This window comes from Suncus etruscus, chromosome 5, assembly GCF_024139225.1.
Source record: "Suncus etruscus isolate mSunEtr1 chromosome 5, mSunEtr1.pri.cur, whole genome shotgun sequence".
In the NCBI taxonomy this organism is placed as follows: Eukaryota; Metazoa; Chordata; class Mammalia; order Eulipotyphla; family Soricidae; genus Suncus; species Suncus etruscus.
The window spans coordinates 111,925,649-111,953,022 of record NC_064852.1 but is presented as its reverse complement, the minus strand read 5'-3'; the positions used below and the strand labels follow the sequence as shown (position 1 = coordinate 111,953,022).

Below are 27,374 nucleotides of genomic sequence, written 5' to 3'. Positions count from 1 at the left end.
TGATTGAATCTGAAATTATTATTTATAAGAACTGTTAATTGCTAAATCTCTCCATGGTGTTACTAAAGTCATTGAGGATTTACTAGTCTATTGTGTCTTCTATGTTATTATTTGACTCATGGAGTTTGATGGTCTTTGATGCAACTTTCCCATCAAATTTGTTGTAGTTCATCAGGCTGACAGTACTAGGACATTTGGAGGTGTCATGGCCCTAGTCAATGATCTATAGACCTGGGCAATTTGGTGGATTGACAGTTTCATAAGGTTCTGTTGTGGAGCTGGGCCATTTTTGTTGGAGGGCGTTGGGTATGACTGGGGGCTGCTGTGCCTTCAGGCAGAAAGGGGAATCTGTCTGCCCCCATTCTGAGATGGTCCCAGAGTTTTCAGCTTGGATCAATCTATCGAGAAGCTTCTGTAGGTATCATGCTCTTTTGCAATTTAGTTGTGGAGCTGTGCTACTTTTCTTCTGGCAAGACACCTACCTGGTTGATGTGGGCAGGGGCTGCTGGCTTTTCCTATAGTAGGTTTGGGGCATGAGTTGTGGGAAAAGGGAGGATTAGGACTACCCCTGTTCAGAGAATGCCCTAGTAGTGGTCGGCAACCTTTTTTTTCAACTGAGCCAAATCTCGCCAAAACCACGATTGAAATTTATTTTGAGAGCCACACAGGGCACACACTGACAGAGGCTAGGAGCAGAGTCCTGACTCCTGGAGTGGCCGTTCGGCACACAGAAGAGCCAAGTTAAAAGTGTCAAGAGCCACATGTGGCTCACGAGCTGCAAGATGCCGACCACTGCTAGGGTTTTTAGGTTGTCAACTGCTCCTACCTGGGAAAATATAGTTGCTGGTCATTCTTCTTGAATCCATTTCAATTGTGGAGCTGGACCCTTTCTGTGTAGGAGGGTGTTGGGTGCATCTCTGGGCTGCTGTGCCTTCAGGAAGAAAGGGTAATCTGTCCGCCCCATGCTGAAACCCTAAAGTTGTTACTCCAGATCAGTCTTTCCTGGGAAGACTTGAAGGCATCATGTTCTTTTGGGTATTAACTGTATAATTGGTCCATTTCTCTGTTGGCAGGTGTGGGAGGGGCTGCTTGGTTTTCTGATAATAAGGGTGGGTGTTGGGGTTTAGTCTTGATTGGCATCGTTTCTTCTCATTAATGGTGCAGCTTTTGGTCCATCAGTCCTTGGTCATGGACACCAACACCTCATGCATTTTTAAAACTTCTGATGGCAATTCTTTCTTTGTCAAAATGAGTGGTACTTAAGTAGTCTTTGCATTTTAGTGGGTCACAGTGATGCTGATCAGTTGTTCAACTCTGAATTATTTAGTCAGCTGTACATACATGGTATCTTACAAAACTTTACTCATCCCAGCCTGCTCTTATTTTCTTACCATTTCAAAGGATGGGCCTAATCTTAAATAAAAAGTGTCCCACAATGTAATTTGTAAACTACTAGTAATGAAAACTCAACTGACCTGATTTGAAAACATTTTATATTGGCCATTATCAAAATCATTTGGTGCAAGAAAAAGAATAAAACGATATGGAATAACATCTAAATCCTACAAATTAAAGCTAGTTTAATTGTGCCTAAGGAAAGAAATAGGATAAAGAAATATGTCTACCTTGAGAAGAATTTGTACTCTTTGTACAAGTGCAGAATCTACAGGAGTGAAAAGAGGGACAAATAAAATAATACTGATCACTAAAGAAGTTTTTAAAAATGTTTATGATATATACTAAATACTAATACCATTTAGTACACATGCAAATAAGGTGCTTGAGAACAATCTTAACATTGATAGGAAAATATGCTGCTCTTAACATTAAAGTAAGTTACAATTTTAAAAGTTTTGACTGATGAGAGTAATAGAAATTTCAAAAAGGAACACAGGAATGTCGTTGGTGGTATTGTGATGATCTCAGTAGTTGTACAAGCCGTCAACGTGTGGGCAGAGTGTAGCTCATGGAACTGTACGAGTTTCAGTAACTTGGAAACACAGGAGTACAAAGACACAAGAGAGCTGGCACTGGGCAGAGGTGGAAATGGGAAATGGCTTCAGTGTTCCTTGCACTTCCCTGAAGAGTTGTGACTCATCCTATTCTCTGGAAAGGATACTGAGGAAGAATGTTTGTGAGTCCAGGGAGGGGTGAGGAGCAGATGCTGTATTGATAGTTACTTTTCCCCCCACCCATATGATGTTAAAAAAAAAGAATTCTCATTTATCTCTGATTGTACTTGGACGAAATATCATGAGTTTCTTAACTTTATTTATAAATGGCTTTTGTGAATTCTGCAGATCTGATTATCTCGAAAGTCTGATTTTTCTTAGATGAAGTGAGTGATGTCTGATAAGGCTCTGAGACTGTGGTGTTTGTAAACACGAGACTTTTATTTATTTATTAAAACAAACTTTATTTTATTTTATATTTTGTTTTGGCTTTTGGGTCACACCTGGTGTTGCTCAGAGGTTATTCCTGGCTCTGCTCTCAGAAGTCTCAGAAGCAGGCTCGGGTGATCATATGGGATGACAGGGATTGAACCTGGGTCTGTCCCAGGTCAGCCACATGCATGACAAATCCCTTACTGCTGTGCTATTACTGTGGCCCCAAACTCGAGACTTTTAAAGGAGGACCTAAGTTCTCATAGACCACAGAAGACCTGATTTTAAGTGCTTTCTGAAGCAAAAAGGTGGTGCGATCCAATTTTACTGTCCTGTTTTGCTGACACATCATTTACAGGAAGTTCCAATTCCTAATGAAGAGAACAGACAGGAGTTTTCACTTAGGTGTGCAGAAAGAATTGGATAGCTCTGTGCATAAAATAGGCTGAAATCAAGCTTTAATTATCCAAGAAGTTACATAATTCACCACGGTCACTTTGAATGGCCAGATACTTGGTCTTGATTTTTAATCATCTGTTTATTTTAAGCCTTATGTTTGTTTCTTATAGCACAAATATTTCGAATTTCCAAGTAAAACTTTAATGTTGTACCTAGTATCTTTTTAAAGTAATGAGTTACTACATAAGAATGTATCAAGAAATGAACCCATCCATGACAGTTTTGTGTATAATTATTCATATCAGTTGTAATAAAGCTTATAGAGAAGGACATAAGCTAAGTTTCTTTCTGTCTCTTTTAACCCGTAGGCTGTTCACTTGGCCCAGACAAGCTTCCAAATTGAAGCTTTTGGCTCCAAATTTATTCTTGACCTCACGCTGAACAAGTAAGTATTTAGTCATAACCACGTTAAGATGCAAACACAAATGAAGCTCTATTCATTTCTGTGATACTTGGCTTAATAAAAATAATGTCTTTTGAAGTAGCTGATATATTTTAGCTGATAATATGTTGTATCCCATTTAAGGAAAAAATTTCCATCTATAATGTATGTTCTCTTTTTTCTTAAACATGAGGATATTTATCTTGTCTGTATTTTAAATATTTAGAATATATTTTAACTATAGTACCTATATTTAAATGGGATAAACATTGAAGCACGGCTAACTAATTAAAAGTTAACTGTCACTGCATTTACTGTAATATTATTGTTTTAAGAAACATGAAAAATTACTCAAGTAGAATTAGGCTTCTGTCTAGAAATTTCTTCTTTTACCTCTCTTATACTTTCCATGGCTGCTATATGAAGAATAGATAAGTGTTGCCTTGAAAACTCCTTTTTTTGGTGCTCAGAACTTGCTCTAAAATATTATTTTTAGAAATGTTTGTACTGACGAACATTTACCTGATTTCTCACTGAGTGGGTGTTCGTGTTGATTATTAATCCTATTTACTAGGCTGGAAGCTCTTGTACAGATGTCTTTGTATAAAACATGAACAAGAGCTGTAGACATTAGCGGCTCTCCAGCCTCAAACAGAGCCTTTCTCAAGTGGGAGAGATTTATTTCCTCTCGGGGTTCCTTTACGTAAAAGAACCCAGTCAGTATTTGAAATTCTCATCAGTATTTCGATCAGTACATCATCATAAGAAAAAATACCACAGCATGCTCTTAGACCCTGTAATGTAGGTGACCACAGTCAATATTGGAGAAATTAGAAAGAACCTTAAAGCACAACAATTACATTTCTTGTACGCCCCATTCTGTGGACTCTGCAGAAAAAGAATGCAGAGTCAGCGTGGGTGATTCTTACTCAAGTGTTATTGCAGTATTAAGTCGGAATGAGTCAGCAGGGCTCAAAATTCCTCCCTCAAAGGTCTGCAGGTTTTCTTCTTGGAGTTTGCTGAGCATTGGTTGAATTCCTTCCCAGCACACCGACTCAGCATTGCCTGCCGAGGACATTGGTCTTGCCGAATCTTCAGCCTTGTAGAGTCTCAGGAGATCACTCAGTTGAGTGTATTTGGGTTCTCTGCAGGAGAGTCGTCACCCCAGACTGCAGCCTAGTAGCCAGCATTGCCCTGGGATTTGAGCAAGGAAACTTCATGGCCACAGCAGAGCCTCTGACCCAAAAGGCCCAGGGATGGTTTTCTGGATGTCCAGGGGACTTGGGAGCTAGAAACATCCATCAGTGTTTCCAGCTGCTCTTTGACATGGGGACATCAAGGTGGGCTCCCTTTACCCATGTCCTATGCTCAGAGGGTCTGACTTAGTAAGGAGGGAACGATTGATTAATATACAATTATGTTTTTATTTATAATTTATTTTAATATTTTCTCCATTTCTTTTTCTTTTTTGTCCATCTCTCCTTTCTTTTCCCTTTCCTTCCCCTCCCTTCTCTTTATTGTTTCTGTGTTGCCTGGACTCTGTTGGTAATTTAGAAATTAAGAGTCCTGGGTATGGAATGATAGCACAGTGGGGAGGATGTTTCACTTGAGCACAGCAAACCCTGACCCTAGTTCAATCCCTGGTATCCCATGTGGTTCCTCCAGCCTGTATGAATGATTTCTGAGCTCAGAGCCAGGGGTAGCCCCTGAGTGCCACTGGGTTGCCCAAAAAACAAACAAACAAAGATATTAAGAGCCCCTAATTCACCTTTCCCACCCCTCTCTTTGGACTATCAACTCCCTGGCTAAACCTATTTATTTCTTGGATGTCTTCATATCTGACAGAAATAGTTTGTTATTATCTGACACTAAAATACCTGTCCTCACAAGCCTTTACATGTATGAGGTTCTTGGTTTCATCCCTGGTACCAGAAGGCCCCCTTGGACCCCACCATTAGGGGCACCGCTTTTGGCTCCCAGCTCTGGGTATTTTCCTGGTCTTCTAATAAAGGACTCAAGTGTAGGTTTGGAGTAGTGGAAACAGAAATGAAACTATGGACTTGGGGTGAAATATCATTATTAGTCATAACAAATACGTTTCTCTGGAGTCACCTTGCACACAGTTCTGAAAATGTTCGCCTCCCTACAGCAACCCTGGGGCTAAAAAAATGCCTGAATTTTCTTGGAGTGGAGGGGGACAAACTCCCCATGTCCTGTGTAACTTTGAGGCCTCAGCAGCTGCTTCCATATCCTGTAGCCCTGAAGCTCATAGGCCCATTTCCGCCATGCCTGGAGTTACTGGAGCTAAAGCCACAAATAGCTTAATGACCCCAGTGCATAACAATTGTCATGTACTGAAATGTTTTTTGATGATTCCATTATCCATTTAATTGTTACAAGCAATAGAGAATAAATTGATGTGTGGCTACTAAGGGTGTAGGCTTGGGAAACTGAGGACAATGGTGGAGAGAAGGTTCTACTGGGAGTGAGATTGGGTACGAATGCTGAATGTCATAAACAATTGAATTAGGAACAACTTGGTAAATCACAGTATCAGAATAAATCTATTAGAAAGAAAAAGAGGAAAGAAGAAGGAAAGCCTAGGGGAGAGGAATTTGGTTTGTGAAGTTAGTTCAGAGGCAGAGTCACCTTTGCAATTGAAGGTTATGCTTGTTGTTGTTATTGAAGTTGTTGTTTTGGACCACATCTAGCAGTACTCAAAGCTTATTCCTGGCTCTGCACTTAGGAATTACTCCTGGTGGTGCTTGGGCTACTATAAGGGGTCCTAGGGATTGAACCATGGTTTGTTCACATCCAAGGCAAACACCCTCCCAGCTGTACCATCACTCGCTTTCTAGATGGCCGTAGCTTTTATTCAGGGTGTCTCCACACATGACAGGCACAGTTTTCCCAACTCTGCTGTCTGTAGTCTTTGGGCACAAGGTATTTCTGGATAAACTGCAACCAGGTATGCATAAGCCCCACCAACACCATTGCCAGGAAAGTGCAGTCCTGCAGCAGTCCTGTCTGAGCAGGGCAGTGACCCCCAGTGGGCACTGCTCAGGAATGGAGCCTCCAGTGAGAGTGGCAGCAAGACCACCAGGAAGTATCACAATGCGCTGTGTATCACACCAATGTGTTGCTGCACAGTCATCATAGGAGAGGCAGCAGCAGCAACAATAATGACAAAGAAATGAAGGGAAGGGGGAAGTTTAAAAAGCACACCAATTCTCCATCATGCTGTTAGAGAATTTTTGACTCACATTCTCTGAACAAAGGGTCAATATCCAAGATGAACAAAGCACTTGTAAGTATCAACAAATATAATCAACTCCTTCCAAAAATTGTGGAAAAGTGAACAGAAACTTTCACAAAGAAAGTGTGCAGGTAGGGCCTGGAGAGATAGCACAGCGGCGTTTGCCTTGCAAGCAGCAGATCCAGGACCAAAGGTGGTTGGTTCGAATCCCGGTGTCCCATATGGTCCCCCGTGCCTGCCAGGAGCTATTTCTGAGCAGACAGCCAGGAGTAACCCCTGAGTACCGCCGGGTGTGACCCAAAAACTAAAAAAAAAAAAAAAAAAAAAAAAAAAAAGAAAAAGAAAATGTGCAGGTGACCACTAGGTCAGTGCAACAATGCTTTGCATCACTTATCATGCAAAACCATGCAGTGAGATTTTGCCTCATGGCTCTGAATGGGGCATACATCACAAAAAACTAGTGTGACCAGTGTTGGCATGGATTTGGGGACATATGTATACCATATTCATCACTAGTGGAAATGTCAACTGAACCAGCCTTTTTGAAAAATTATATGAAAACTCCTCAAAAACCAAACCAAACCAAACCTAAGAATTGAGCTTCTCAGGAACCCAGGAGTTCTCCTCTGGGCCATCTAATCAAAACCCCAAAAATTTATCAGAAAAGACATTCATATCCCTATGTTCATAGAGCATTGCTCACGATAGCCAGAATCATGATAGCCAGAATCTGGAAACAACCCAAAAGTCTAAGGACAGATGAGTATATATATATATCTATACACACACATGTGTATACATATATACGTATATATACATATACATATCTGCACATGTGTATGCATATATACGTATACATGTATATACATATATGTATATGTGTATACACATATATGTATATATACTCAGTGCACTCAGTTATAAGAAAAAATTAAATCATGCAATTTGCTGTTACATAGCTGTAACTAGAGTGAATATGCTGAGTCAAGTCAATCAGACTAGAGAAGCTAGTCACCTGTGTGTTATAAAGAAGCATAGGAGGGAAATAATAAAAGTCTGAGAAACAGAACCTAAAAACTGCACTACATTAATATGTGCTGGGCTGTGGATGGGGGAAGAGAAGGACATTGAGGTGGGAGAAGGGAATGAGGGGGATCTGAGACAGTGGTGGAGAGAAATTCACACTCCTGGTGTGTGTGTGTGTGTGGGGGGTATTAGCTTGTATTCATGCAACAAGAATATTGTAGACTTGTAAACATGGGGACTAAAAGAAAATCTACAAGTCTGAGGCTCACTTGAAAAGAAAAGATGAAAGGCCTGATAAAAGAGTAAGCAGTAATTTTGTAGCGAGGTAGTGCTAGAATTATGAAAGAGTTCTTTGGATGACTTTTTGAAATCAGGGTTATTTCATCTAGGACGATTATCTAGAAAATGTTGTTTTAGAAAGGTTTATACGAGGTAATTTTTTTTATTCAAAATCACTCACACTGTTTTTGAGAGAAGAGAGCTGCAGTGTTATAATTTCTGTTTCTGTTGGGTTAAAGACCTTTGTGCTGACTGTCCTGGCTAACTCAGTCTTTCTTCAGTAAACAAACGTTGAGCAAGTGTCTAGTTTGTTGAAGATGTTGAGTTAAACCAGTCAGGGCATTCAGAGCTGTGTAGATGTTCTCTCAGCATGAGCTGCCGTAGGAGAAATGAGACCTGAACATATCCGAAATATTATTCAAAACCCCATACGGAGTGACATTGAGTCCCTTAATAAGAGGGATTCTTCTGGGGTAAGTTGTCTTTGAATTTAGTTTTGATTCTGGGATACAGGGATTCCACCTTTTTCTTTATGGAGTGGAGAAGTCTGTATGGAATAAAGGAGAGGTTAAACGAGAGATTACCACCCTGGTGAACTGGGGCTTATTCGCACAGGGAAGAATTGAGTGTCTGGAAATTCATTTACTAGAATATGCCAGCATGTTCTTGCTCTATCTAAAGGGTGAGGATGTGGGGTTTTGTCTAGTCCAACAGTTGAAAGCCTTTGCTGGTAGAGAGTTGTTTTCTTGCTGCAGTGGTCAGTAGGTACTTCTGGTCAACCTCATCCTGGGTCGCAAATCTCCCACTCAGCTCTTTGCAGTCAGCTGGCTTCAGTGCCCATTGGGGACTGTGGAAGAATGGATATGGGTGGCTTCTCTGAGTCTGCCCTGGTAGGTTTGGTTTTAGGAAGAAGCAGTAGGGTTTTGTACCTCAAGGGGAAGTGGTCAAGCAGAGGAATGGTGCAGGAATGATTTTGGCTCCTGGTCTGAGTCAATATCTTGGCTCTGAGAGGCCTGGGTTATTTTATTTAGCTGCAAATGGAAGACTAACTACCCCATTGGATTTACTGAATTTTGAAGAAAGAAATGTTAGTCTTGTTCACCTGCATGATTGTCGTAAGCTAAATTTGGTTAGGAGGAAGAAATCTGTGGAGATAGGACAATTCCTTCCATAGGCTTGGGGAAACCATACGGGATATATATGGGATGCTAGGATTTGAACCACTGTTGGTAGTGGGTCCGTTGCTTGAAAAAGCAAACACCCTACCACTGTGATATCTCTCTGGTCCCTCTTTTTAATATATTTTTTATTTTAATTATGTGAACAATGATGCAAAGAAAGAAGACAAAGTAAAGTTACAGTGGAAGGACAGCACCCGAAAACAGAGTTCTCAGAAGAAATCCTCCTGCTGACAGCTTAATTTTTTTATTTTTATATATTTTATTTAAACACCTTGATTACATACATGATTGTGTTTGGGTTTCAGTCATGTAAAGAACACCACCCATCTGGGCCGGGCGGTGGCGCTAAAGGTAAGGTGCCTGCCTTGCCTGCGCTAGCCTTGGACGGACCACGTGTGTCCCATATGTCGATCCCCCGGTGTCCCATATGGTCCCCCAAGCCAGGAGCAACTTCTGAGCACATAGCCAGGAGTAACCCCTGAGCATTACCGGGTGTGGCCCAAAAACCAAAAACCAAAAAAAAAAAAAAAAAAAAAAAAAAAAAGAACACCACCCATCACCAGTGCAACATTCCCATCACCAATGTCCCAAATCTCCCTCCTCCCCACCCGACCCCTGCCTGTACTCTACACAGGCTTTCCATTTCCCTCATACATTCTCATTATTAGGACAGTTCAAAATGTAGTTATTTCTCTAACTAAACTCATCACTCTTTGTGATGAGCTTCCTGAGGTGAGCTGGAACTTCCAGCTCTTTTCTCTTTTGTGTCTGAAAATTATTATTGCAATAATATCTTTCATTTTTCTTAAAATCCATAGATGAGTGAGACCATTCTGCGTCTTTCTCTCTCTCTCTCTCTCTCTGACTTATTTCACTCAGCATAATAGATTCTGTGTACATCCATGTATAGGAAAATTTCATGACTTCATCTCTCCTGACAGCTGCATAATATTCCATTGTGTATATGTACCACAGTTTCTTTAGCCATCCGTCTGTTGAAGGGCATCTTGGTTGTTTCCAGAGTCTTGCTATGGTAAATAGTGCTGCAATGAATATAGGTGTAAGGAAGGGACTTTTGTATTGTATTTTTGTGTTCCTAGGGTATATTCCTAGGAGTGGTATATCTGGATCATATGGGAGCTCGATTTCCAGTTTTGGAGGAATCTCCATATCGCTTTCCATAAAGGTTGAACTAGATGGCATTCCCACCAGCAGTGGATAAAAGTTCCTTTCTCAGGCCCGGAGAGATAGCATGGCGGCATTTGCCTTGCAAGCAGCCGATCCAGGACCAAAGGTGGTTGGTTCGAATCCCGGTGTCCCATATGGTCCCCCGTGCCTGCCAGGAGCTATTTCTGAGTAGACAGCCAGGATTAACCCCTGAGCACTGCCGGGTGTGGCCCAAAAATGGTTTCACTCATCTATGGGCTTTAAGAAAAATGAAGGGACATTTTTAACAGTATCTCAGAGACAAGAGAGATGAGGGCTGGTAGGTGCAGCTCAGGACATGCAGCTCATCACATAGAGTGATGAGTGCAGTTGCAGAGATGACTACACTGAAAACTATCATAACAATGTGAATGAATGAGGGAAGTAGAAAGCCTGTCTCGAGTACAGGTGTAGGGGGGTGGGGAGGAGGGAGATCTGGGAAATTGGTGGTGGGAATGTTGCACCGGTGAAGGGGGGTGCTCTTTACATGACTGTAATCATACAACTATAATCATGTTTGTAATCACGGTGTTTAAATAAAGATAAAGGAAAAAAAAAAGAGTAGGAGCTATGGCTCTAACAGGGTCTTACCCCAGGATCTCTGTCCAGTGACTGTGGCAGCTTCTCGAAGTGGGAAGAGCTGGTGGACATAATTGGTAGACATGCTTATCCCACCCCCCCCCCAAAAAAAAAAAAAAAGAGTTTCTTTCTCTCCACATCCCCGCCAACACTGTTTATTCTCATTCTTTGTGATGTGTGCTATTCTCTGTGGTGTGAGGTGGTATCTCATCATTGTTTTGATTTGCATCTCCCTGATGATTAGTGATGTGGAGCATTTTTTCATGTGTCTTTTGGCCATTTGTATTTCTTCTTTGTCAAAGTGTCTGTCCATTTCTTCTCCTCATTTTTGATGGGATTAGATGTTTTTTCCTTGTAAATTTCTGTCAGTGCCTTGTATATTTTGGAGATTAGCCCCTTATCTGATGGGTATTGGGTGAATAGTTTCTTCCACTCAGTGGATGGCTCTTGTAACCTGGGCGCTATTTCCTTTGAGGTGCAGACGCTTCTCAGCTTAATATATTCCCATCTGTTAATCTCTGCTTTCACTTGCTTGGAGAGTGCAGTTCCCTCCTTGAATATACCTGTAGTCTCAATGTCCTGGAGTGTTTTGCCTACGTGTTGTTCTATATATCTTATGGTTTTGGGTCTGATATCGAGGTCTTTAATCCATTTGGATTTTACCTTCGTAGATGATGTTAGTTGGGGGTCTAAGTTCAATTTTTTGCAAGTGCCTAGCCAGTTGTGCCAACACCACTTGTTGAAGAGGCTTTCCCTGCTCCATTTAGGATTTCTTGCTCCTTTATCAAACATTAGCTGATTGTATATCTGGGGAACATTTTCTGAGTATTCAAGCCTATACCACTGATCTGAGGGCCTGTCCTTATTCCAATACCATGCTGTTTTGATAACTATTGCTTTGTAGTACAGTTTAAAGTTGGGGAAAGTAATTCCTTTCATATTCTTTTTCCCAATGATTGCTTTAGCTATTCTAGGGTGTTTATTGTTCCAAACGAATTTCAAAAGTGCCTGATCCACTTCTTTGAAGAATGTCATGGGTATCTTTAGAGGGATCGCATTAAATCTGTACAATGCTTTGGGGAGTATTGCCATTTTAATGATGTTAATCCTGTCAATCCATGAGCAGGGTATGTGCTTCCATTTCCACGTGTCCTCTCTTATTTCTTGGAGCAGAGTTTTATAGTTTCCTTTGTATAGGTCCTTCACATTTTTAGTCAGGTTGATTCCAAGATATTTGAGTTTGTGTGGCAATATTGTGAATGGGATTGTTTTCTTAATGTCCATTTCCTCCTTATTACTATTGGTGTATAGAAAGACCATTAATTTTTGTGTGTTAATTTTGTAGCCTGCCACCTTGCTATATGAGTCTATTGTTTCTATAAGCTTTTTCGTAGAGTCTTTAGGGTTTTCTTTTTTTTAATATATTTTTATTTAAGTAACATGATCATATTTGGGTTACAGTCATAACCAGAACACCCCCCTTCACCAGTGCAACATTACCCCCTTCCCCCTTCCCATCTCCTGCCTGTTTTCGAGACAGACATTCTACTACAGTAATTTGTTTTTAAGTTTAATAAGTTGTATTATTTTCCTTAGAGTAAAAATTATAGTAAAGGTGTGATAGTGGCAATCGTCAATGTTTGCATAGGTCCAGAAAAATGGAGAAAATGGGGAAAAAAAATCCTTGACCTGATTACAAGAAGGCCTCACCCCTGAAGTTTATTGGCATCTCTCCTGCTGTATGGAATTGTTATGTATCTCATCTTCCACAGCACCAAGTCTATTCTCAGCTTCTGATACCCTGTCCCAGAGCTTATCCATTTTGTCATTTACTGAGTTTTTCAGGCCTGTTAGTTGACATGTTATTTCAGTTTGGAGTTTCGTGATTTCTGTCTTCATATTTTCTTGGTTCTTATTAGTGTTCTGTTCAACTCAATCCATGGTTTCTTTGAATTCATTGAGCATCTTCCATATTGCTAGTCTACAGTCCTTATCTGAGAGGTTGATTAGTTGGTTGGTCATTATCTGGTACTCAGAATTGTCATTTTCATTCTCTATGTCTGATGCTCGCCTGCATTGTTTCCCCATTGTCACACTTGTATTGTGGGTTTTTCTATGTGTTCTGGTGCTATTCATTGGCTAAATGATGCAGGCAGCCACAGTCCTCTGTATCTGTTCTTTCTGGATGGGTCGACTTGCCTCCAAGGGAGGGGAGTCCTCCGTGGATAAAGCCTCACACAGGATCAAATCATAGGCCCGAGCACGCAGCAGAGAAGACAGTCCGGAGAGAAATGCTGGGCTTCAGTGGTCCAGCACAGTTCTTAGTGTGATTTTTTTCTTCTTGTTGCGATGGTATTCCTTTCTTAGAAAGAGCGCACGGCCGTGTAGCGAAGTGGAGCCAAAGTGCTCTGCTGGAGCCTCTTTTCGGCCCACTCCCAAGAGGTTCACGCAACAGGACAGTAGACAGACACACACAGGCAGCACTCACAATTTTTCAAAGTCGGGCCCCATGGGCCAGTGTAGTTTCTTGGATTTTCCCAGCCTGACGTCACAAATAGGGGACCTGGCTTCTGCAAAGTACTGCTTATATCCAGTTTTCACGTTATGGAGCAGTTCCTTGGCATTCCCGCCATAGAATTGGCCTCTGGGAGAGCGAGTTTTCTGAAGCCTCTTTTCGGCCCACTCCCAAGAGTTTCATGCAACAAGACAGTAGACAGACACACACAGGCAGCACTCACAATTTTTCATAGTCATGCCCCAGTAGTTTCATGATTTTCCCAGCCTGACTTCACAAACAGGGGACCTGGGTTCTGCAAAGTACTGCTTATAGCCGGTTTTCACATCATGGAGCAGTTCCTTGTAGGTCCCGCCCTAGAATTGGCCTCTGGGAGAGAGAGTAGACAGACACACACAGGCAGCACTCACAATTTTTCACAGTCGGGCCCCACTTGGCAGGTATATTTTCGTGGATTTCCCCAGCCTGACATCTGACAACTTAATTTTGAACATTAAGAAAAGTAAAACAGACCTCATGTACAATTCCTTTGTCCCTCAAGACCCCAGATTGTAGTACATTATAACACTTCTTAGCGGCACACAAAGCAATCTAAAGCCATAAAATTTATGTAACTCTTTAATCTTGAAGGAATAGTAGTTTTTTACATTTCCATGCACATGCATATTAGTTTAAGTTAACCTCAAAAGTTTAAGTGGGTTTTTTAAGGTTTAGAGTCAAAGGAGCACAGTAAAAATGGTGTTAGAGTGGCAATTACCATTTGCATAGGCCCACCAAAATATGGGGAACATGGAAAGGGAAACCCTTGGCCTAAATACAAGGAGACCTTACCCCTGATGTTTCCTGGCAGAAGACCAACTCTAGGCTCTAGATAAACTGGTTTGTCCAATCCAGGTCATTGTCTGTAGTGCCAATACAGTTTTATTTTTCACATAGTCTCTGTTGTTTGCATTAGGTTTCTGTATTAAATATCCTGGAATCTGCATATCTTACATTGAAGTCAGGACAGTGTGGAGCATACCCTAATTTCATCTCAAAATTAAAGGGCAATGCAGAAATCCCTGTCCAGTAAGCAGGTCATTGTTGTTGTTAAGCCTTCTCAGTGTTGAGGGAAGACTCTTTTGAATAGATCGATGTCAGAGCAGCAGTAGGGTCTTCCCTGGTAGAGGATTGCTTCCAGGTGATGTTATAGACAAGTTTGTATGTTTTATAGATGGCTTCTCTGGTTCAGGGTGAATGGAGAATGCCCATTCTTCTGAGGTTTGTGCCAGGTCGTTATGTCAATGTTCGGGGTGTAAGGTCACATTGCACTACAAGATTTGTGTGTTCATATCTCTATTAGATAATAACTTATTTGTATGTATAGTATTTTTCATTTTAATGTGCCTATGCAAACAAGGAATAATGCCACGTGGCATTATCATTGCATATGGGGGCTGCAAGAACAAGTCCAACAATCCCCCTGACTTGGTTCAAACATAAGCATTAAACTGAGGGACTCTTTCACCAAAATTCCTTATTGAACAGTTCACAAAGAGAAGAAAAGATCAAAAGTGGGGAAAATAAACAATCTAACATAAGACAGTGGACACATTCTCACTGTTTAAGGGGATATTCAATGACAGTTATAGCGGTTGAGGGAATATATCTACAATATTCAAAGGAGTTATGCATGCCCCTTTTATGTCATTAGAAATAGTTGGGAGGAGGGTACTGAATCCTGGACACCACGTTGGTCTGTGATTTAGACTTCTGGAGTCTGCAAAATGACTCTTGCAGTTCCATATTGGGAAATGCATTTGAGTGGGAACTAATCAGAAATGGTAGCAACCACAGTTACACAATGAAGGAAGAAAGAAGCCAAGAGGCTATTGAGAGTAAACAAATAGGAAAATAGTACTGGTCTCTTCCCAGCCTGAGAGTCCATCCTCTCATTTTTATTTTCAATATATATAGTACGTGCAGGAGACCAATGAGAAAAATTACCAGTGAATGTCCCAACATACACCAGTGCTACATCTGCCTGCCCTCCTCCCCATACATCCCCCCTTAGTGTAGGAGAGAAAGGGGGAAAGCCTGAGGACCACTATAGAGTCCACCTGAGCCAGCACCCAGGGAAAACCTGGAGTCCAGGGGAGAAATAGGGGAATGGCTGGGGGCCTTCCAAGCCTCCCAGCATCCCCCAAGCTAGGGAGAAGGCCTCTGGCTTGGGGTGTCCCCTAACCCCATACCTGGGAAGAGCTGGCCTCCAGGATCAGAGGGAACTGGAAGCCAGATATCTGCCCGGCCTCCTCCCTTTAATCTATTTTAAAGATTAAAACTAATTTTTTTCATAAGCACGTTGAACATTTTCCAATTTAAAAACAAAATGTATAGCATAAACATGTTTGAAAAGATATATTCATGGCTTGGGAAAAGTTATCTGACAAAAAAAATAAATTTCTTTAAAAAAGGGAATGTTAAAGGGCAAAATAGTTTCCTATAGACAAAGTTTGCTCAAGATGTAGAGGACATATACAAGTTAGGTAGAAAGTAACCTCTCCAGTCACCTCAATAGAACATTTCAGAACGCAAATACCTAATCCTTGCTGATATGCTGATTAATAAGATTTTTAATGTAGTTGTTCCCAAAGGTGTAAAAAGAAAACATAGGATTATAAAGAGGGAACCAAGAAATTTGATGGCAAAAATCTACTGACTCTTAAATGCCCATTTTAATTGATCTGTGTAGAAAGGTTTTCTGCCACAATAGCAGGGATAATGAGAGAGCTCATGTCAAGTCCTTTACATATTTTCTCAAATTTAAAATTTTAGAAGAAGTTAATCTTGTGAAAAAAATTGAAAAAGCTCAGAGGATTTGATGATACCGGGCATCTGAGACAATTTAATTTGGTTAATGACTGAATTTAGCTGTTACTTCTCTGACAGTTAAGTAGCCCGGTATGCCCACCTTTCTTGCAGGGTTGCTTACCCTCATTATTTGATATCATCCCAGAGATAACCCATTTTCCTGTCAAAGAGGAAGCTGTTCTGACCCTGGTGCAGTAGGACATTTAATAGCATCATAGTTAATGTCTGCAAATATGGTTTTGTGAATGAACATAAACGTTACTTAAATGGACTGTTTATATGGTTTTGTGAATGACCATAAACATTACTTAAATGGACTGTTTATATTGACCCTTTGTGTTGGCCAAGTGCAGTAAGTTTTTTCTAACCTCAGAGGATTTATTGATACATTTCCATTGATTCTACCCTTTTATGAACCATTCCTAGCCCTTTTTAAACATTTCAGAAATAGTTATTGGCTACCTGCTAAGTGCTAGAGAAAGTTGGAAGAGCAAACCCTTCCCTCAAGTCACAGACTGAAGTGGGGGAGAAAGACAAGCCCACAGGTGCTAAGGAGCAGTCTTACAAGCCCTGTAGTAGGAAAGAGAGGGTGCTTTTTTAAAAAAAAATTGTTGTGGTAAAAGTGAATTACAAAATCTTTCACAGTAATATTTAAGGCACATAGTGACAATGAATCAGGGGCATTCTCACCACCAGTGTTGTCCTCTCTCCATCCCTGTTCCCAGAATGCATCCCACATCTCCCTCCTTTAACCCCCCCCCCCCCGTAATGCTAGTGGAACTGTTCCCCACTTGTACAGCTTGTTGTAGATTGGTATCGATTCCGTTGTCATTGAATTTGGATTTGGTATTCAAGTTTTATCATTTTTTATTTTCACCAAATAAACATATGATTGTCTGGTCTTAGTACCATGGGGTGGGGGGACAAAAAAGAGGCAAACAAAAAGGAGAAAAACTAGGAGGAGTCCGTCTAGGTGTTATAAATATACTTTTAGAAGGGGAAAAAGGAAGGGAAAAAAAGAAAAAAAAAGGTAAAAACAAAACAAAACAAAAAAATAAAATAAGGGAAAAACAACAAAAGTATGAAAAGAATAAAGAAAAGAATAAACCAAAAACCAAAACCATCAGCTATTGAAAAAATAACAAAAAACAGACCAGAAACTTCTTATAAAAGAGTTTCTTCTTCTTCTTCTTCTTCTTCTTCTTCTTCTTCTTCTTCTTCTTCTTCTTCTTCTTCTTCTTCTTCTTCTTCTTCTTCTTCTTCTTCTTCTCCTCCTCCCTCCTCCTCCCCCCTCCTCCCCCCCTCCTCCCCCCCTCCTCCCCTTCTTCCTCCCCCCTCAACCTCCCCCCTCTTCCTCTTCTACCTCTTCCTCCTTTTTTTTTTTTTGCATAGGCATGGTAAATATTAGCGAAATTAGAAAGGGAACTCCCTTGGCCTAAGAGATACAGGGTTTCTCTGCCCTTGAAGCATACTGCCATGGGAACAACTACAGGATCCATACTCACTCATTTACACACCCTAAGGTCTTTTTATCATGCCAGGAAACTTTTCACTCAGATGTGGGTGATGACATCCCGCCTCTGTAGGTGGAGCTCTTGTTATTTGCGTAGGTTATAGGGTGAGGGCTAGGGGAGAGTTTTTCTCTATGGTTGTAGGAGTTCTATTCCATTACTGTTGTTGTAATCAGTCTTCTATAATTAGTGGTCTTGGTTTTTGTTCAGATCCTAGAGCAGAGCCTAGGGTATAGTCTTTCAGCATGGTTCCAGAATTTCTGCTCAGTTGCAATTGTCAAAGTCAGACCTCTGGAATTAGAGATCTTGGTTTTTGTACAAATTATAGGTCGAGGCCTAGGCTAGGAACTTCCTCATTGGTACCTTGATAGGTTCTGTCCAGACCATGTTTGTCAATGTCAGTCTTCTGTAAATAGTAATATTGGTTTTTGCTTAGGGCAAAGGATGACATGTTTCCCAACTGTATCATATCATTAGGTGTTGAGATAGGGCAGCCCAAGAGAGGTTGCTTTTATCCTTTGGCTGATGGGAGGAACAATGGGAGGGAGGCTAAATGTTTATGGAGTCGAAGTTTTAAGTGTTTTACATTGAATGCAAAGTGAAGACTTGATCGAAGACTGGAAAGCTAAGAGTTTAGGAAGAAGGAGGGCTTGAAGGTAAGCAAGGAGAGCTGAGATTGTTAGTAAGATAGAATGTGTGTAGGCTTGGAGAAAGAAATAAAAATTACACAGCAAAATGACCAACTGGGATTGGATCTCGGGATTTTCCAGAGTCAATATCTTGGAGAATGAGACACATTTTAGAGATAAAGTCATATTGTTGAAGTTATTTTTGAGAAGCTCTATATAAAGAAACTTAGAGGAATAAGTAATATGTCATTTAGTTTTTTCTTTTGTTTTGTTTTGGGGGCAATGCCCAGTTGTACTCAGGGTTTACTCCTGGTTCTTGGTGGGCTCACAGGACCTTATGGTGTTGTCAGGGATTGAACCTAGGCTAGTCATGTGGAAGTCAAGTGTCCTCCCCACTTTAGTCTCTGGCTCTTGCTTGCTTTTTATATCTTGCTATATCGTATACTATTTTTATTCAAAGAAAATTTTAATTTAGATTTGTGCAAAGGATATATACAAAACTGACAACAATTATTTACATATTTCTTTTACATTTTTATTTTGCACATCCAGTGGTGCCCACTCAGGACTTACTTTGGGCTTTGCTTTTATGGACCCCTCATGGCACTACTTTGGGGACCATATGGGGCATCCTGGGGATTGAATACATATTAACTGCATGCAGGGCAGGCACCGTACTCATCATTGTACAGTTTCTCTGGCTCCCAGTTATGTTTTTCTTTCACTATTGTGGAGATTTATATACAGTAAGAGCCTGAAGTCAGGGGGCTTATGAAGAATCTTGGGTTCTAACTGCTGCCTATAAGAATTGTATTATTTCTGGAAGCATTTTTATGAGTCATTTTCTTTAATATTTTAAAATTAATTGAATATTTGAATATCTAATACTATTATAGCATCATTTATTATGACTTATAAAAAGTAACTTCTATAAATGATTAGTACTGATTTATTTTCTATGATGATGATATCCCTGTACTTTGGTAGTTAGTTTGTGTTTAAAAGCAAAACTATTATCATAAGCCTTTAAAAAAAGAGACCACTCTGCCAACATTTTTAATTCCTCATGTCAATGAAAATAATTTTAATATTAGGAATATTTTTTATATTTTTAATAGCAGCTGCAGTTTCTAGCACGTTGGCTATAGAATGCAGATGCTGTTTTTTCATTTTCCCCTAAATGACTTGACTTCCATAACAAATTAGACTAGACTGTGTGACAAGAAACCTTCGTATCCTACGGCCAAAACTATGTCTCTCTGAAATGTTTCTTCTGACCCTGTCACTAGGCTTCAACTGTCCTTTGCACACAGGAACACTTAATCATCATGCACTGACTGTCCTAGACTTTACCTTGAGGAGTTTGCTTTGCTTTTGAATGCTATTCAGTGTTGAAAGATTTCCTTCCAAAAAGGACTAGCATTTGCCATTCTTCCTTTTCCAGACCACTGTGCTAGGTTCTTGGTGCTTCTCAATGATTTTCTGTCATGCCCCCCTAGGAATAAGAAAACATTTTTCGTGCCTCCCCCCATGCGACTGTAAATAGTATCTTTATTTAAAAAAAAACTTAACCTTCAAAACAAAAATATATAAACTAATTTGAGCTGATTTTTAATCAGAGGTGATGTCTGGATCAATGGCTACAATGAGGAATTTTGCAATGCTTAGCTTTTCGAAGCGGGGTTTGAAGCAGGACAGAGCAGCTCTCAGCTCTAGAGACATCCAGGGGCATAAACACAGGGCTTAGCTTGTTATGACAGTGTTTGCCTAAGTCAAACGTGCCACCCTTTACAGAGCCTCACTCCCCGCTCCCCCCGCCAGGGGGGCGCGCCCCACTATTTGAGAACCACTGGGTTATGGAGAAAGAAGACAAAACACTAAAAACTGAACTCTCAATGGTACCTACAATTTAAAGTAGGACTGAAGAGAAGTGAGAAGGGAATAGTTGTTTGTTGAGAGTATTGAGTGTTGAGTAATTCCAGGATGAATAGTTTTAATTACTGTGGACCTGGATGAAAATTATAACTTTGATCAATCATTGATTTCCACTGCTGAATCACTGTTGATGTGATGCCTTCACTGGATTTATCCTAGTCATAGACTGTTGATATTTGGTTTGATTTTGTATCATTTCTCTGTCATATTTCTGTTTAATACAGCTTTAAGGCTAGGAGTGATTTCCTGAGTTGTGATGAATCAAGTCTTTGCTGTTTTACTGAAGTTACCAGTGTAGACACGCTCTTGTTCCTTGGGTGAGATGAATGAAGTCTTGGAGAGATTAATGAAATTAATTAATAAAATCATTATATGGTCATGACAAAATGAAAAAGTTTAGTGGTGTTACTGTTTTGGGAAGATTATACTCTTGTTTATCTGCCTTCGAGGATCTGAATTCCTTATAAGCTTTGATTTGGTAAAACTATAAGCAATGAGTGAACTATAAGATGTGACACAATCATGTTCATAAGAGCACTTGGAGGCTGTTTTCCAGGTCTGTGGATGAAGGTACTAAATCATTCCTGTTCTCATTCACACCATTTCTGTGTTTTGACTTTTCTGTTTTCAAGATGTTATTTGAAATTCTTTTTTTATGATGAGAATGCTGCATGAGTTGTTTAATAATGTGTTTCCCCTCTTTTATATGCAGGAAATTCTTTCCAATGCAGATAATTATCTCCCCAGTTCAGTAAGACTCAGTGCATGAGGCTCCTTTCATACCTGGTGTGTTGATCAGTTATTGTCAGTCAAGATTGTCTCAGAGCACTGTGCTCCTCATCATAGCATAAAGCTATTTATAAAACCAAGAAAAAACCCTGTATTTTTGGACTTTCTTTGAAAGCTACTTAGTGGTGACTTTCAAAGCATACACCTTCTTCCTCCTAAATCTTACACATAATAATGATATGTACTCACTGGTAAATATGTGGGTAACCCATCCTAGTGGGTGCTATTACTACTTTCATGGAAGGAAACAAAACTTTTCCTTTTATGAAGATGTATCTCTGCCCTAGCAATGGCTCATAGGGATTCAAGGTTCTAGAATCAGTGTTTCCCCAGTAAGCTTTGAATAAATGCCCAATGAATGCTGCTCTTCACTGAGCAGTGTAGACACCATGACACTTCCTTTACAAACAGATCCACTGAGTCAGACTTCCCTGTCTCTGCCCTGGCAACCAAGGGGAGTCCAGAGACTTGGGAGCTTGCCTGGAAGCTTTATTGTGCCCATCTTTTCCCTCCTCTGAGACACCTTGGATGCTCTCAGGACTCTTTCCTGCTACACGGTCCATCCACCACAGGATGAAGATACCATTGAGTTTTCTCTGTCATTTTAATGTTTAAATGTTGCAGTCTCAAACTTTTTTTCTTCAGATAGTTGTTTTCTTACTCTTTGAAGAAAAATGAACTAGATGATCTTTTGGGTTATATTTAATCACAGAATTTTTTTTTTTTGGTACTTCTCAGAGTTAAAAAGGAAGATTTCCTTTGTGTTTGATTTCTTAGATTAGAAAGAAGGCTATGAGCTAGGGGAGCTCTGTGAGTTTTAGTTATTTGATGAATGTGTAACTGGAAATTACATTTTGAAGTTGGGATTATAACGCTGCTCAGTTGATTACAAAGATATATTTGTGTATATATATGTATGTACGTATGTATATCTCAGATCATCCTATTGTGTCTTTTTCTTTGAATGGGGGGGCACACCCAGCAGTGCTTGGGGCTTGCTCCTAGCTCTGTACTCCTCAGGAGTCATATCTGAGTGACCAGATGTAGTGCCAAGACTGAACCTGGGTCACTGCATGCAAGGCAATTGCTGTACTATTGCTACAGCTCTTATTTTACACTTTTATAGTCAGTTATACCTCAGTGTTGGGAACAATTCCTTCCTTCCTCCTTCCCTTCTTTCTTCCTTCCTTCCTTCCTTCCCTCCCTCCTCCCTTCCCTTCTTCCTTTTTTCCTTCCTTCCTTCCTTCCTTCCTTCCTTCCTTCCTTCCTTCCTTCCTTCCTTCCTTCCTTCCTTCCTTCCTTCCTTCCTTCCTTCCTTCCTTCCTTCCTTCCCTCTCACCATCCCTCCCTCCCTCCTTCCTTCCCTCTTTCTCTCCTTCCTTCTCTTCTTTTCTCCTTCCTTCTCTCTGGCCCTTATCACTTTCATCTTTTGAAAAAAGAAAGAGATTTGTGACTCTCAAATGAAAGCTATTATGTTTTTTGGATTCTATTTCTAAAACAAAAAACATTCAGCTTTTAAATAAGTGCTTTCTTTTTTTTTAATTTTAAACTTTATTAGTAAATTACTGATTCCCAAATGGCAAAATTTTACATTTCACTCTCTCATAATTGGTTTCCACTTATAATACATGATTAAGTATGCTACATGAACTAAATATAGAAATTGGTAAGCTTGATTAGGCCAGAGATAAAACATCAGGTAATAAAACAGGCCAGAGATAGAACTTTGCATACAACAGACTGGGTTCTATCTCTACTACCCCAGAAGGTCCCCTAAATCTGCCAGAAATGATTCCTGAGTGCAGATCAAGGACTAAGCTCTGAATATAAAGTTGTGTACTCCTAAATCTAAAATAAATAAATAAATAAGATTTCAATAAAAATGTGTTTCCTTTGAATAGTGAGAGATTAGGATTAGATAAAATCTTAAATACTGTTCAGTGCAGTTTCTAGTTGTTTCCCATATCCCTTTTTACCTCATTGAGTTGTATTGTATTATGTATAACACCCACATTTGAGGAAAATAGTAGAGATAATTTTTAGCAGGTTGTTTTAATTACCAAGTCTCTCTTCAGCCCTGTTGTCTATTTCTGAAGTGTTTTTTTTTAAATATTTTTTGTTTTTTTTTGTATCTAAAAGTCACCAGAATTTAAACTGAAAATCATTCTACTTCACCCAATTAGTAGCACTTCCTAGAAACTGGCTTTATCATTGCTGTTGTCCCCCTCATAGCCACGTTTTTTTGTCCATAGGTGTTCACTTAGAATGTAAAAAGAGTACAGATAGTTTTCCAAGAAGAAAAAACTGGAAAGTTATAAAAAGATTGTATAACACTTGAGAAATACTATATTTAAAGTATGTAGGAAGCTATTTCTAGCTTCTCCCCTGCCAGAACTCAGAACTATTACACAGCAGGGACTTTTGGCAGCCTTAAAAAATGGCATTTTGATGTCCTTAAGAACTTTCTGCAAGGTGCAAGCAGTCTCACATTAAATTCAACCAGGTTTTTGCTCTCCCAATGGTTTAGAATGGTGAATTTCTAACTAAAAATAGAAATTCTCAGGGTGAAAAATATAGTTGTGTTTGCCAAATTACATTGAAATTGACTTTATATTTGGTTGTCCCCACCCCACGCAATGCTCAGGACTTACTCATGGCTCTGGGTTAAGGGGGCCATACTTAGAAATGCTCAGAAAATTACATGTAGTTCTGGAGTTCAAACCTGACACTGCTGCATGTATAGCTATGTGGTGAGAGGTCTAAGCCCCAGTACTGTCTCTCAAAATGAGAGATATTCGATCATTTAGGTTAGAATTAGAACCTTTTTACTCATTCAAAGAGATTTTTCATGTCTTGGGAGAAAATACTGTAGTATTTCAAAGATCAAATGCACTTCCCAAATTGAAGGTATTGGATCTGATTGTATTGGGAAGAATAACAAAAAAAGCATATAAACTTCATTAGGTTGAAGAACTACCTGGATGGGTCATACAAATGTTTTGCATGCTATGGTCTGGGTTTAATTCCCAGCTTCACGTGATCCTCTGAGCTTTCTAGAGGTGATCCCTCGACATTCACTGAACTAGAGGTAGCTTTTGAACACTCCTTGTGTACTTAGACCCCAACCATTCTAATTCCCTTTGTATTAGTGTGGAGAGGTTGTAGATACAAATATAATTTGAAAATCATTGGTATGATATGCCATGGGTTTGTATTTATTATTAGACTAATTATTTTAATGCATCAACTCTACCAAATGTTATAAAAAATCTCTTTTTATATAATACAAGCAGCCACCTTGTGTATGAGGAGTTGCCTTTAAATTGACTGAAAACTTGACTGTAGGTTTGATTCAAAGCAAGTCAAGTTCTAAGAAGTGGTGTAAAACCATTTTATAACAAGTGTATGTGGATATTTTCTTCTGAGATGCTGATAAGCCAGCACAAATATTTCCTTACATTTAGGCTTCAAAAGGTTTTAAAAACATGTGTTTTTGAAAACAACATATTGTTTATTGAATCTTTGCCATTACCAGGGTTAATGGTAATCATTAATATTTTTCCATTGAATTTGAAGAATAAAATGTTCTTATGAATAACATGTTTTGGTGATTATGTCTAAGTCCTCTTTAAAAAGAATTTATTTGATTTTAGGCACCAGAAATTACTGTAGTCTTATTGGTTGGGTTTTGTGTATAAAACATTCCAACACCACAACTGCCAAAAGGGTATCAGCTTCTCCCCAACATTGTCCCATTGTTCCCCACATTATCTTATTCCCTCCAATTCTCCTTTTGTGCTAAGCTTTCTACTAAGACCATTACTAAGTTTCTGTTTCCTTTGGATGTTATTTTCTTCCTATGTATCATATGCTACATATGAGGGAAATAATTCGGCATCTCTTTCTTTCTTCCTGACTGACACCCAGCATAGTCCCTTTAGTTTCATCCAGGTAGCAGTAAATAGCACGATTTCATGTTTTTAACACCTTCTAGCTGATTTTGAAATTACCCCCATGTGCTGTATTTCCAACTTCTGGTTAACAGGTCTGAAGCAGGGTAACCACGAAGAATTAATAAACCAGGCCAGTCAGGAGAGAATCATGGAGTCAGTTCACTTTTTGCCTTGTGGTCTCTCTCCACCCACCAAGCCAAACTGAAACTTCTTTATTAACCTACCTGGAGGAGGCAAGTTGAGTGAGATCCAGATGGACTTTTACAAGTTAAAGGGCTTGGTGTAAAGAAAGAGCAAGTAGGGGGAATATTCTTATTTTGGGGAAAAGCAGAGAGTGATCTAACAGTTGATGTTCCATAGTTTTTAATCCAGATTCTTGGACATTTGGATTGATTCCAAATTTTGCTTGTCCTGAGTGGTGCTGCTATAAATATAGGAATGCAAATGCCTTTTCTGAATAGAGTTTTGGGGCCCTTGAGGGGAGATGCCCAAAGTAGAATTGCTGGGTCATATGAAAATACAATTTTTTTTTTGCTTTTTGGGCCACACCCATTGGCACTCAGGGGTTACTTTTGGCTATGCACTCATAAATCACTCTTGGCTTGGGCGATCATATGGGATGCCAGGGGATCAAACCGCAGTTAGCATGTGCAAGGCAAACGCCTTACTGCTTGTGCCTCCACTCCAGCCCCCAATTTCTAATTTTTTGAGAAGAGTCTGTATTGTTTCCCTAAAAAGTCTGAATCATTCCCATGAGTGATGGATGAGGGCTCCTTTTTCCCCACATTCATGCTCACATGAAATACATTAATTTTTCTCAATGTCTACTACTTTGAGGTGATATCTCTTTGTTTTGATATGTTTTCCCTGATGATTAGTAATGCAGAATATTGTTTTATATACTTATTGTCAATCTGTATATCTTCTTCTATTTATCTTCTTCCTATACTTGGAAGGGATTGGCTGGTTGTTCCTTGTTAAATTTTATCAGAGCTTTATAGATCTTGGCAATTAAACCTTTGTCAGATGAACAGTCGGTAAGTATTTTCTTATAGCCTATGTATTGAGATGATAAAACTGCAGTGACCAAGAGTGTGGTGCTTGAATTAGGACAGACTCAGACCAGGGGAATTGAATTAGATTCAGAGACAGAACCTCAGGTTTAGAGACATTCATTCTTTGACAGAGGAACAACATGTATGAAACAGTGCTAGGAAGGTCTCTTCAACAAATGACATTGGGAAAACTTGTGGGCTACATTAAAAAACAAAAAACACTCTAATCTTTTTTTAACATTATACCCAAATGTCATCTCAGAGTGAATGAAAGAACTCAATAACAGACCTAAATCCACCAATAATATTGAAGAAAACCTAGAGAGAAAATTCCATCACATTGATGCTAGATGCCTCTTCAATGAGGCATGGCATCGGCCACACAACTAGAAGAGAATATAAACAAATGGACCTATGTCAAATGGAAACATTTCTGCACTACTAAAAGAGGGACTGACACAAACCTTGGTGCCATCACTTGTCTTGGTCAGTGGCTTGATCACTTGGGGCTACTCACTGCTTTTTGCTTCAGGCTTCCTGACTGGTTATTGTACCCGAACTTTCCTAGTACAAAACACGCTCTAGTTCTCTGGCCCTGCTCTCTGGCGTCCACATTCCTGCGTGCTTTGCTACTGATTCCTGAGTAGTTAATGTTTAACATTCCTTTCTTACCTTTTTTAGTCCCCTTTCATTCTCCCTAGTCCTATTTTGATGAGCCATTTGTTCTAGTGCTTTTAATGTCCTCATTCATGTGACTGTCTATATAGTATCTAAGATGTGGTATAGAATATAGTTTCTTTTGTGGATATGCCTTTATTTTATTTTCTATATATGGTGTTATGCTACACATCTCTCCTCAACACAGCAGTTCAAGATCTCTTGTTTGTAACTTTGTCTATCGGTTCTATTTTTTTTTTTCTAGCTGATGGAGTATCTCATAGAGTGACCAACACTCTTCCATCCACTGGGGGATTGAGATGCTCTTTAGGCCTTTACAACCATGAGTCACCTTGTAATGGTCCCTGTAGATCTGTCATGTGTGGTTGTGTCAGGATATCTCTGGTGTATAAACCTGGGAGCAGAGTTCAAGGGAAAATATCTGCTAATTCAGCAGAGAGCTACACAGTTGCCTTGTGAATTTGTACTAAGAAATTCTTGAACCAACCATGATGTTCAGTGGAATGTTCAGATCCACTTACTCTGTGGGATGGATGAAATTCTTTTCTCTTTTTCTTTTTTTGATAGTGATTTTCTGTGTTGAAAGAGGATTTCTTATTTTTGTTGACTAACAATTCCTTTTTTGTTTTAAGATCAAACCTGACCAGGTGGAGTAGTATTTCCTTCAGAATAAATTAGCTCCCTAGGGGCTCCATTACTTTGGTTGG

General features: G+C 39.7%; 1 protein-coding gene across 1 annotated transcript in view; it reads left to right on the top strand.

Annotated features, from left to right (window-relative positions):
- Positions 1–27,374, top strand: part of ADAM23 (ADAM metallopeptidase domain 23) — a 215,444-nt gene that overhangs the window by 39,244 nt on the left and 148,826 nt on the right. The window contains exon 3 of the mRNA XM_049772905.1: positions 3,152–3,228. Coding sequence (XP_049628862.1) covers positions 3,152–3,228 — 77 coding nt within the window. The remainder of the gene's footprint in view (positions 1–3,151; positions 3,229–27,374) is intronic.